This window comes from Periplaneta americana, chromosome 16 (genome assembly GCF_040183065.1).
Source record: "Periplaneta americana isolate PAMFEO1 chromosome 16, P.americana_PAMFEO1_priV1, whole genome shotgun sequence".
In the NCBI taxonomy this organism is placed as follows: Eukaryota; Metazoa; Arthropoda; class Insecta; order Blattodea; family Blattidae; genus Periplaneta; species Periplaneta americana.
Genome location: NC_091132.1, coordinates 60,833 through 74,287, shown reverse-complemented (window position 1 = coordinate 74,287; position 13,455 = coordinate 60,833). Strand labels below are relative to the sequence as shown.

At 36.3% G+C, this 13,455-nt stretch overlaps 1 protein-coding gene across 6 annotated transcripts in view; it reads right to left on the bottom strand.

Moving 5' to 3' along the window:
* The window catches only part of LOC138716266 (uncharacterized), a 46,456-nt gene extending 34,348 nt beyond the window's left edge, over positions 1-12,108 (bottom strand). For 3 of the 6 annotated variants that reach the window (XM_069849162.1, XM_069849163.1, XM_069849161.1), the window contains exons 1-3: positions 11,900-12,108; positions 10,793-10,994; positions 2,641-2,845 (exon numbers count right to left, since the gene is read on the bottom strand). In XM_069849162.1, coding sequence (XP_069705263.1) covers positions 2,641-2,845; positions 10,793-10,838 — 251 coding nt within the window. In that variant the 5' untranslated portion in view covers positions 10,839-10,994; positions 11,900-12,108. Of the gene's footprint in view, positions 1-1,284; positions 2,846-10,792; positions 10,995-11,899 lie in introns of all 6 variants that reach the window. The other 3 variants (XR_011336623.1, XR_011336621.1, XR_011336622.1) reach the window with 3 other exon arrangements.
* Positions 12,109-13,455: the final 1,347 nt, after the last annotated feature.

Genomic DNA, 13,455 nt, shown 5'->3' with positions numbered 1-13,455 from the left:
TTTCTGCAGCATCAAGCACAGGGATTATATTGAAGTAGGGCTAGGAGGACAATAGCTGTGACTTTGTTAGAAGAGAAAAATCAGAGAAGAGAAAACGATTATGTATAAAAAAAATATTCAGTTCTAATTATATCATGTTTGAAAAAAATGAAGAAGGGGGGTTCAAATACGGTAATCTCCCATTGCGTATGCCCCTGGTGTCTAAAATCGTCCAAACAACAATTCAAATGTTAGTGGAAACCAAGTTGAACGAAAATTGACAAAATAAGAGATTTTTAACGCCCACTCATAGCATAATTATGAATTAAGCATGACAAACTCTTGAAGACTGTATTGCATGAAACATCATTAATCTAGTGTACAACAGCTTCTACAAATCCAGATTTAACTCTGGCATCATCTGTCAGAAGTAACAAGACATAATATTGATGATCCAGGCGGTGGACATAGAATGATTATTATAAATTTAAAAATACAAAGCAATCCCCAAAAACACATGGATCTGAAAAACAGAACATTATAGAAATTTTGTAGTTTTTGGACACTAACACTGATAGTATTAAAAACATAGTTAGAATGAAAGCTGAAAAGACTGAAGATAATAAGGATATATAAGAATGAAGAAAAAAAGAGCTGCAATATTTAGGAGAGAATTAAAGAAATTTAAAAGACAAATATTCCAGAATAATAATTTTAGGTTTAATATGATATACTGGTATTGTTCAATTTGCAGTGAAGTAAAGTTTTGAAACTATGCAAGTTTAACATGAATAATGAACAATGTTGTGTGTACTGAAGGGAATTAAACTTATTTTAAGTTAATTTAATGCTTATGAATTAAATTGAGGAAATTACACAAAATAAACTATGTTTCATTGTACAGTCGAGTGACAATGATAACAGTACAGGTTGCCAGGTGACGATAGAAAACAAAATATGCGACAAGAAATGAATGAGATATATGAACAATTTTAAGTATCACAAGATAGGGGTGCCATTTGAAATTTCAAAGTGGAGTGGAACTGAATAACTTTTGTTATTTCGTTTGATTGTGTCTGCAGCCTCATGAAGAGTTGGGACATTTTTTTTTAGATTCTTATTATTGCATTCAAACTATATTGAAGGTATGTAAATGTTGTACCCCTGTAAATAAAGCCTTGTCAGAAATATCGAATCGTTGCCATTACTTTTTATGCAACCTTTTGTAGAAGTTCCTATGCAAGTTTGATCGATGCTACATGACTGCTATCAAACGTGTCGATAATGTTTTTTCACCACACTTACATGCTTGCTGTAGTAGTTGCATGCTTTTAGGGAAGTCCCCCATCTTGTTAAAGCTGGAGAAGGTGGCAAAGGAACTTCAGGAGCTAAAGACTTGAAATTTGCTACTTGAGAAGGTGCCTTCAGGAAGATCTTCTTGACACATCCTATAAGCTGGTCGACTTCAGGGAACTGATTCCGAACTTGCTCTGCTACTCCATGTAAAGCATGTGCTAGACACATTACACGCACCATTTTTGAGTCAAGAGCACACTTGTTCTAAGCTAAATAAGAAATTGTTTTTATTAAAGAAATTAGGTGGCCTATAGACAGTGTTGCAATAAATTCGATGTCATTTACTGTGAGACTTATATGTAAGCTATTAGATTCATTAAAGATACTCTAAATAAATTATTTACATAGAGCAACATAATCCGACCAGAATGTTATTACCTGTGGCAGAAATTGGAACACATCTGTGTACATACTTGTCTGTACTTGTCTAGCAGCTATTCTATCAATAGTCTCTAAGCACACACCTTCATCTCAAACAGCAGAAATAACTAAAATGCTCTCTCAATTAATATCACTCAATAAAAGAATTGTATTCCAATGGATACCATCCCATTGTGGAATTCTGGGAAACAAGAATGCGGATGCTTTAGCAAAGAAGGGCAGCACTGCTACTTACAGATCTGTTACTAAATCTACGTATTACTCTGTGAAAAGATTTATTAAATCTACATACTTAGACCTGTAGCTGCATTTAGATTGGCAACAGGCCATGATTGTTTGGCCAAACACCTGCATAGAATTGGAATATATCAGTCCCCTAACTGCCCATTGTGCAACTCAAACCAAGAAATGGCTTCGGAACACCTCAAAATCTGTGCTTCAGTGGCTGGCCATGATAATATCTTTGAAAAATAATGGAGTGCAAGAGGTCAAATGACTTTATTGTCAAACGCCTGGCATTAGAAAACAACAACATACTTGTCTGTTTCCGCGAACAATCCGTGGCTTCCTACTGATGAAAGATGACATCACATTTATTATATTTATTTCCGTTTATGAACTTATTGTAACCTTGTATATCATAATCTACATCAAGATCAAGCCATATTTCAGGGAGAATAATTGTATCAAATTTTGTAACATAATGCAGAATTCCGAAAAGTTCTTATTTTTACTATGGATATGAATGACGTAGTATTGCAAAAGTAATTATAATAAATATTTAAATCTTACTGTTAATGTTGTAATTATCGAGCTCACCAATTAGAGATTTAACTTCCATAAACTAACTATACAAATATTACATAATATTAAGTGAGACATCTTGCACAGAACTTATCTCAATTGCAGGGGATCCTTCCTTACAAACAGTTTGCAGTCTCTTGTCCACACAAACTGGCAACCCAATTGCTTGGTGGCGTTGGTAAGGTGTTCTCCTGCTGTAAGTCTCCCAGTCGGTAGATGTTTTGTATAGGCAGACCTGGACTGTTGCTTGAAGTGTTGGAGCCGTAAATCCCGACTTGTACTTTTCGTGAATTTGTTGTGAATTGGCCGGGGTTTGCATGGAAGCCTGTGAGCAAAACAAGATTTGTGACTCCAAAGTTTGCTGTTTGATCCCATATTTACAAATGGTCAAGTCTTGTATAAGGTGACGAAACATCCGATATTGTGACGAAACATCCTATATTATCTGGGATAGTGCCTTTTTTTTTTTAATCTGTCTCCTGTAAAACGGTAAACGGGACGCCAAAATGTGCCTTTTTTTGTGGCAATGAATTATTGGCATAAAATGCCGTTAACTATAGGTCTGAAAAATTTAAAATGTACTGTTTTGCATCAGTTTGTCCAGAAATGACAAAGCAAAGCGTTGTTTATATTATGGGTAATACAATACATATATACACCTGAAACCGTGTAGTGACTTTGCTTGGGAAAGTACAGTTGTCGACAATTTAACTGTGCCATTCTGTGTTTGCAATGGTAAGACGATGACAACTAACCAATCATAATCACTCTGTTTGATGTGAATCTGTCAACAATAACGAAAACTATAAACTCATATGCTTGAGGGGGAAAAAAAAAATACAGTGAACTTTTGTAAGGTGCAAGTGCTAAAACACTTGTAATTAATAATATGCCACTGTCGAAAAGGAAGTGTGTTTGTAATAGTGAGCCACAAAAGGAATATCCATACATTAAAACAATAATTTCTGACTCAGATGTTTGATGCAATCAGTATAAGCCATGGGGGGCGATCTGATATATCAGAACATATAAACAGTGAAAAATATAAAATAATGATGTGTGCAAGTGCTGACTAATTTTTTTAAAAGTGAAAGTTTTGGTGATAAAGATGTGAAATTAGCAGCTGTTGAAGGATCGTTTGCTTACCATATCGGCCACCAGAACCAATCTTTCAGATCAGTGGACTGTACTCAGGGCTGGGCAGTATTTGAAATACATTTGTATTTTGTATTTTGTAATTTGTAAGGATTTTCGAAAGTATTTTGTATTTAAATACATAAAATTTATGTATTTTGTATTTGAAATACTCAAAATACTTTTTTCTTCTTCTTGTTCTTCAAGTTTTGGATTTGGATTTGAAGAATGAACTTTTGTCTTATTTGCCTACCCATTTCAGATGTGCTAGCCATACACTTAGTTTTCTTGCCACAGCTGACTTCCTTAATGCCATGAAGAAATCTCCAGCAGCATCAAGGATCCATCACGCAACACTCGCTAAATGTTCAGCATTATGGAATGCATTTAGGAGACCCAAATCCTCAGAAATTATATCAGATGTCTTGAAATATTCATTACAGTTTCCTTGCCCAAGTCATGATATAAACAGTATATGTGAAAAACTGGGATTGCCAACCTTCAAAGGCGTTGAGTGTCAGTACCTTGAAGAATACTGTGCAGTTCTCAAAGCCATTGTCGTAGCTCTTGATTTAATGCAAAATGAGAAGACCTGCTATTACGGTCAACTTTTGTCCACATTAATTTCCCTCAAAAACAGATTAAATATTCTGTTATTTAGCAATCTATGCTATGTATTCCAAGTAACTCCAATCCTAATAAGTTCGCTTTCATCAAGATTTAAAGAGATGTTTGATCTGACCCCAGAAGCAAATTGAGCTATTTTGGCAGCTTTCTTCCATTCATTATTGAAAATGAGATGGATACCTGACACTGCCTCACCAAATGATAAGCAGAGGACACAGAATATGTGTGTGAAACCAGCTGAGCAGTTCTCTGCTACACCTTTGGTCAGCTCAGACGATGAAAACAATTTTTGTGTTTTCAACTCAAGTACAACAGACTTTGAAAAGCAAAAAGAAAAGAACTTGTCTGCTGCGAAGTATGAGCTCATACAATTCTTCAATTGCAAAGGGAGAATTACCAAACAGCTTTATAAAGTATAATACAAGTTTGTGTTCCTCTGTGCCTGTAGAAAGACTGTTCTGTTTTGCAGGATTTATTCATTCACCAGCAAGGGGATTCTTATCTGATAAACTTCTTGAGAAACTTTTTTTTTTTTTTTTTAAAGAGAACAGTAATTATTCATATGTAGCATAATTTCATTGCTGACAGTGTTTATATAAAACTTCGAGGTAAAAATACTTTCAATGTTAATATAATATTTTAGATTTTCAGTAATATTCTTATTTTTTTAGGCCTACATATTGTATCGAGTATTTGAAATACAAATGTATTTTGGTTAATTTTTTAAAAGTATTTTGTATTTGTATTTCAAATACAATTCTTTGAAGTATTTTGTATTTGTATTTGAAATACTTGGATGTCAGTATTTTGCCCAGCCCTAACTGTACTTGTAAACTTATGCCATATACTTTTGAACGAAAATTTACTTGTGGCCATAGCAAAACCGAGGCAATTATATTTTGCCATTTCTCAACTAGAATCTGATTTATAGAATGGTAATCTTATTTCAATAATGACGGATGCATCAAACCATAAGGACGTAAACGTATTTCCATTGCTTGTTAGTTATTGCTGAGGAGATTCAAGTTAAAATAATAATAATAATAATAATAATAGCCTAATGTGTCCCTTGAAGGGCAAAGGCCTCCTGCTAGAGGGTAGCTCTGTTTCACTAACGCGGTGAGCTACTCCGCGTTAGGTTGTGTCTAGTGTTTCTTTGTCTGGTTGGAGTTGATTTCGCTGTCACTTTGATTAATTTGATTTCACTAACACTTTGATTATATTGAATGCACTATCACTGAGTCAACTTGGGATGTTGTCTTCATTTGTAGTCGACTTCCAATTGTTCTCCATGTTCCCCTGCTTCTTGCTATTCTGGATCATTGCTGACCTGCTTGTGTGGTGTAGAAGTCTGCCCACCTCTTCCTTGGTCTGCCTCTGTGCCGGTCTCCTGTGCGCGGGTCCCACATGGTGGCTCTGTATGTCCATCTTTCGTCTTTCATCCGCGCGATGTGGCCTCCCCACTTCCACTTCAATTTGTTTGCTCTTTGTGTGAAGTTTGTTGTTGATGCCATTTGGGACAGCGACTCATTGGAAATTCTGTCTCTCATAGTTATTCCCAATATCAAGTTAAAATATTGGATCTTAAATCTTTGCTTGGAGAAACTTGACAAATCATTGCTACATTTTTGAGTGAGTTTTTGAAAAATAACTGAAAAGAAAAAAACAGTCACTCTTTGTGCAATTTTGGAGGTATATGTAGAAAGGATGTCAACAACGTCTTGTGAAAACTGAAAGGAAATTTAGGTCACAACTTACTTGGGGTTGGGTGTTGTGCTCATACTATCGAGATGGCTGCTGATGTCCTTCCTATTGATATTGAAGTTATTGTGTCTAAAATATATTTTTATTTGTATGTGTATACTGTAAGGGTTGAAAATCTGAAAGGAGTTTGTGAATTTGTAGGCCAGGAGTACAGACAAGTTTTAGGGTGTAGCAAAACAAGGTGGCTTGCTTTATTCCCTGAGGTCGAACGTCTTCTGACTATGTTTGTTCCTCTGAAATCATATTTTAATCTCAAAATAAATGTCCATTTGTTATCAAACCATTCTTTGAAAATCCTTAATGAGAAGCTTGACTGTACTCTGTTCCCAACGAAGCATGAACTTTTCACACTGCAGTTCAAAGCATAGAGGGTCAAACAAGTACAGTTTTTGAAGTAATTACTGTGTTAAATCATTTAAAAGCAAATTTAGTAGATTGTTTCGTAACAGCTGTCAGATCAATTGGAAAATAAGGGAGAGATTGGGAAATTTACACAGTATGTCCATACAGTTTATGAAACTGCAGCTGAATATTTAAGTAAATGGCTTGAATCCATTGAGAGTTTACGGGACTGCAGTTAAAGTAGGAGTACCCTATACAAGAGACTGAACATTTAATTCGTGAAATGGCTCCTTCAACTATAATAGACGATACTGGTCTGTATGATGACAGTGATGAGTATTAAAGAATACATATCACCGAAAATATTGGAAAAATGGTAACTGGAAAAAAACATCACCTAGCGACTGTTGGGTAGAAATTAACATGAACAATGTGCCTTATACGAATTTTCTTAAAATACTGGAATTCCTTCTTTGTTTACCTGGAACAACCCCCCCACCCAGTGAACGAGTGTTTTCTCAAATGAATGGTTTGTGGACAAATGACAAGAATGCTCTTTGAGTACAGACTTTGAAAGGAGGTATAAATAAAGTCAACAAAAGAAAAAAAAATTATATTTATGCTGACAAGGTGATTCAATTGAAACACCTCGTCAGCAGGTCAGTTTTCAATTGATCCTTTTGAGAAGATTAACTCTGTACGTAGATGAAATTATTGGTGGATCATCAGTGCGGTTTTCGGCATAATAGATCGACTATTGATCAGATTTTTTGTATTCGACAGATAATATAGAAAAAATGGGAGTATAAGGGTACAGTACATCAGTTAATCATAGACTTCAAAAAGGCATATGACTCAGTTAAGAGGGAAGTATTATATGATATTCTTATTGAATTTGGTATTCCCAAGAAACTAGTTTGATTAATTAAAATGTGTCTCAGTGAAACATACAGCAGAGTCTGTATAGGTCAGTTTCTATCTGATGCTTTTCCAATTCACTGCGGGCTAAAGCAGGGAGATGCACTATGACCTTTACTTTTTAACTTTGCTTTAGAATATGCTATTAGGAAAGTTCAGGATAACAGGCAGGGTTTGGAATTGAACGGGTTACATCAGCTTCTTGTCTATGCGGATGACGTGAATATGTTAGGAGAAAATCCACAAACGATTAGGGAAAACACGGAAATTTTACTTGAAGCGAGTAAAGCGATCGGTTTGGAAGTAAATCCCGAAAAGACAAAGTATATGATTATGTCTCGTGACCAGAATATTGTACGAAATGGAACTATAAAAATTGGGGATTTATCCTTCGAAGAGGTGGAAAAATTAAAAATATCTTGGAGCAACAGTAACAAATATAAATGACACTTGGGAGGAAATTAAACGCAGAATAAATATGGGAAATGCGTGTTATTATTCGGTTGAGAAACTCTTATCATTCAGTCTGCTGTCCAAAAATCTGAAAGTTAGAATTTATAAAACAGTTATATTACCGGTTGTTCTGTATGGTTGTGAAACTTGGACTCTCACTCTGAGAGAGGAACATAGGTTAAGGGCGTTTGAGAATGAGGTGCTTAGGAAAATATTTGGGGCTAAAAGGGATGAAGTTACAGGAGAATGGAGAAAGTTACACAACGCAGAACTGCACGCATTGTATTTTCACCTGACATAATTAGGAACATTAAATCCAGACGTTTGAGATGGGCAGGGCATGTAGCACGTATGGGCGAATCCAGAAATGCATATAGAGTGTTAGTTGGGAGACCGGAGGGAAAAAGACCTTTAGGGAGGCCGAGACGTAGATGGGAGGATATTAAAATGGATTTGAGGGAGGTGGGATATGATGATAGAGACTAGATTAATCTTGCACAGGATAGGGACCGATGGCAGGCTTATGTGAGGGCGGCAATGAACCTTCGGGTTCCTTAAAAGCCATTTGTAAGTAAGTAAGTAAGTAAGAAGGGTGTTTCAATTGAATGATTAATTTGAAAGCTACTATGAAGATACCATTCCAAACAGAATACTGGTAACTAGATTAAATAATTTATTTAGGGTCAAAGTCTGTTGAATGACTCTGCAACGACAGAGATTGGTGTTTGTTATAAAACAATTTTATTAATATTATCATCACTGAGATGGAAATGGTGTAAAATCTTAAGGAAGCACTTGTGTGATGACTATATAACGAAGCTTTATGCACTAAAAAGCAAAAAATATGCAGTAAGAAATGTTAAAACATGCAGTAAGAATTGAAATAAATGGAGGAAAGATAGGATATAAATGAAAATAATTGAAATTAATAAGTGTGAAGGAGCCATATTGCACAGAAGAATATTGTCTTCAGAAACCCATTTGTTCAATCAATGTTTTGTGCTACTTTATTAAACTTGTGAGCAGATGGATGGATGATGTACTGTTTCATTGTGCAGTAAAACTAGCTGTAATGAAAATTTACAGTTGACGTGACTTGATTGCCTCAGCTGTTTAAATAAATTCAGTTTTCTTTGTATGAAATCAGAGAGCACAAGGGCTTCTCAGCAGTTTGATGACCTCAAGAATACGTGATTACTTTATTGTCTAATTTGTGCTGAAAGTGTGGATGACATCTAGGCGATGCGTATTTTCGTTGTGGCTCTTGAAAAATTACACTTAGGCCTAGGGATAGTGCAGCCTAATGTTAAAGTGGAGAATTACACTTAGGCCTAGGGATAGTGCAGCCTAATGTTAAAGTGGAAAATTACACTTAGGCCTAGGGATAGTGCAGCCTAATGTTAAAGTGGAGAATTACACTTAGGCCTAGGGATAGTGCAGCCTAATGTTAAAGTGGAAAATTACACTTAGGCCTAGGGATAGTGCAGCCTAATGTTAAAGTGGAGAATTACACTTAGGCCTAGGGATAGTGCAGCCTAATGTTAAAGTGGAAAATTACACTTAGGCCTAGGGATAGTGCAGCCTAATGTTAAAGTGGAAAATTACACTTAGGCCTAGGGATAGTGCAGCCTAATGTTAAAGTGGAAAATTACACTTAGGCCTAGGGATAGTGCAGCCTAATGTTAAAGTGGAAAATTACACTTAGGCCTAGGGATAGTGCAGCCTAATGTTAAAGTGGAGAATTACACTTAGGCCTAGGGATAGTGCAGCCTAATGTTAAAGTGGAAAATTACACTTAGGCCTAGGGATAGTGCAGCCTAATGTTAAAGTGGAAAATTACACTTAGGCCTAGGGATAGTGCAGCCTAATGTTAAAGTGGAAAATTACACTTAGGCCTAGGGATAGTGCAGCCTAATGTTAAAGTGGAAAATTACACTTAGGCCTAGGGATAGTGCAGCCTAATGTTAAAGTGGAGAATTACACTTAGGCCTAGGGATAGTGCAGCCTAATGTTAAAGTGGAAAATTACACTTAGGCCTAGGGATAGTGCAGCCTAATGTTAAAGTGGAAAATTACACTTAGGCCTAGGGATAGTGCAGCCTAATGTTAAAGTGGAGAATTACACTTAGGCCTAGGGATAGTGCAGCCTAATGTTAAAGTGGAGAATTACACTTAGGCCTAGGGATAGTGCAGCCTAATGTTAAAGTGGAAAATTACACTTAGGCCTAGGGATAGTGCAGCCTAATGTTAAAGTGGAAAATTACACTTAGGCCTAGGGATAGTGCAGCCTAATGTTAAAGTGGAAAATTACACTTAGGCCTAGGGATAGTGCAGCCTAATGTTAAAGTGGAAAATTACACTTAGGCCTAGGGATAGTGCAGCCTAATGTTAAAGTGGAGAATTACACTTAGGCCTAGGGATAGTGCAGCCTAATGTTAAAGTGGAAAATTACACTTAGGCCTAGGGATAGTGCAGCCTAATGTTAAAGTGGAAAATTACACTTAGGCCTAGGGATAGTGCAGCCTAATGTTAAAGTGGAGAATTACACTTAGGCCTAGGGATAGTGCAGCCTAATGTTAAAGTGGAAAATTACACTTAGGCCTAGGGATAGTGCAGCCTAATGTTAAAGTGGAAAATTACACTTAGGCCTAGGGATAGTGCAGCCTAATGTTAAAGTGGAAATTATGCAACTTGTGCACTAGGGAGAAGAATTCATTGTCGTCGCAGCCGTTTCATGTCTGGAACAGTCATTAAGTAATCAGTACTCGAGCAGAGGCGAAGAGAATTGAAGGCATTATGAGGATTGCATTGAAGGCTTGAAACTGTTGTATTGTGACATAGGATCAATTTTGTGTGAATGAAATTGTTATAAATCACAGCAATATATCTTTTAAAAACAGACAGGTTTAATGCAGCTTTATTTGAAATACGAAACGGTTGCGAAAACTATGTTGTGAAACTGTCGAGGCATTCTTCGAAGGTGATTGTAATGAAAGATTTTATCATTATTAATGATGTGATAATTGCGACTGTACCCTGCATTTGGTGACCAGCGCATGCTTGATCCTTTGGCATTGTCATCTTCGCTGTAGTGGTTGTAGCCTGCCTTAAGAAGCTCTCTTCCGCCTCATGCTGTTCAGGAACATTTAGTGGTACCGTAGATTATGAATTTCCTCCAACATCAGAATCTTGTCACAGTCTCATTGCCGAGGTTGGAAATATCAGCAGTGGACAATACTGTAGTAGACATTTAAAAAGTAATTAGACACTTAAAGAACGGCAGAAGAATATTATGAAGAACACAGGAAGAAAAGGGGAATGTCATGATTTACACACTTTTCAGGAGAGCTAATTTAAACTTGAAACTAACCTTGCATTTTGAAAGGTGGTTAATCTAATAATCATTAGGTTCAATATAAGAAGAATCCTATAATTTTATTGTTGTTTTAATCAACAATGTCTGGATTAAAATCACAGAAATAATCAAGAGAAGGGGAAATCTGAAAGGCACACTGTTAAAGTTATGTGACACTATTAATTGAATAAAAAATGTTATACTTATTTATAACATAATTTACTAATAATTAAGTATTAAACTTAAATAAATTTATATTCTAAGCACAATTAAGGCTAACTGTAATCACTAATCTTTCAGTTTTATAATTTTGTGATAGTCTCATCGACGAGGTTGGAAATATCAGTAAGCTAATGGACAATACTATAGTAGACACTTCTGAAATAATTACATACCATTATTTCAAATTTTTATGAGCAAGGTCTATTTCAATCCAAACGATTGCAATTTAGTAATGTGAGATGTATTTTGCGTGAAAAAGTACCTAACCTAACATATTACCTATTACTGTCTGTGTAAAAAGTATATCATAAACTGAAATATTACTGCATGAGCTGATAAATTTTCTAATAACTTGTTTGGGACAGAAATACTAGGGAGTAGCTTGTGTAATAAGAAACTATGTCATCGAGGGCATATGATATGAACAAGCAAGATAAAAATCATTGACGATAAATAAAGATAGGCCTATCATTAAAAAAATCACGCTGTTTTGAAGAAAAATTGTTTTACTACGTTTATTTGCATATAATTAGGTTACAGTGAGAAGTGAAACAGAAATACTTACAGAAATGTAAATCTGGATATGTAATGAATAAGTGTAGAATTTGTATTCTCTTAAATTGATGTCGTTCTTGATACAATTTTAATCAGTTACAGAATGCCAGTATTGCCAACACATAAATTGTATCCTCGTCAGTGTAACACCTAGAAATGCGTCAGAATCCGTCAAAATAAAAAAATAAGACCTATCCAATATATCTATATAAATAAAAGCAAATATTAACGAAACTTTCTTACCAACCTTGATTAAACTAATAATTCATCTACATCATCTGTTTCTCCTTCTGCAGGTGATGTGCTGGGTTAGTCTACGTTACCCTAAAAATTAAACAAATGGAAACGACAGCAGCTAAAAAAGTCAAAAGACAATGTAAATCGTAATTTCCGCCAGAAAATCCGTCACCCGTCAAAGGCATTTTTTTTTCCCGTCCGCTACATTCAAATTCCGTCACTTTTGACGGAATTTCCGTCCAGTTGGCAACACTGCAGAATGCACATCATCTAGGTGGATATACTGCAAATTAATTCCTTTGGTGAATGCACATCATCTCTACGCCATTTCATACAAGTTGAGAGGATTTGAAAGCATTTCTACTTTCTCTGAGTTCGTCAGCGACAGCGTAAAGTGAAATAAATGCTTTCGCAACCTCTCAACTTGTATGAAATGTCGTTTACGCTGTCGCTGACGAACTCAGAGAAAGTAGAAGGGGAAAGAAATGCTTTCAAATCCTCTCAACTTGTATGAAATGGCGTATAGGTGACCGTGGATATACTGCAAAGTATTCCTTTGGTACCTATCAATGGTATGGTCTTTCTTCCCAAGAGGTATATGGTTCGTAGAGAGAAACCTCATGGGAACACATATGTACGTCTAGAGAGAAGTCTGAGAGAGAGAGAGAAACCTCATCGGTGTGATAATATATTCCGAGAGTTCGCCCCTAAACGGGCGGTCCCGCGTTTGGACAACATCGTTCGTAGTAGCAGCTGGAAATACCGTCCGGTTAGCTGTGCGGCTTGTTCCCATTAGGAAAAACTGTTAATAAAATACAAAGACCGGAACGGTCACCAGCACGGAACAAAGCGATGACAGGTACACTCTTAGACAAAAAAATGACCGGCCTCCAGATTCTATGTCCGATTCGAAGACTTCGGGTGCATTCGTCAGAGCATGATACACACGCGGATGAATTTCTTCTGTCGTAAATGTTTCCGATACTCCACTGCCACTACTAATAACATGCTTCTTAAAGAGTCGGCGTCTCTCTCGCATAGCGCAGTCGGTAGCATTGTGGCCTTGTATTCGGAAACTTTCGAGTTCGAATCTCAGTCTATACTTCGTTTTTTTTTTTCATTAAAATGTTATGTTTTATTTAACGACGCTCACAACCGCAGAGGTTATATCAGCGTCGCCGGATGTGCCGGAGTTCTTTTACATGCCAGTAAATCTACTGACATGAGCCTGTCGCATTTAAGCACACTTAAATGCCATCGACCTGGCCCGGGATCGAACCCGCAGCCTTATCCCCGTGAACGGTAGACTATTTGCCTCCCGTAAAATGT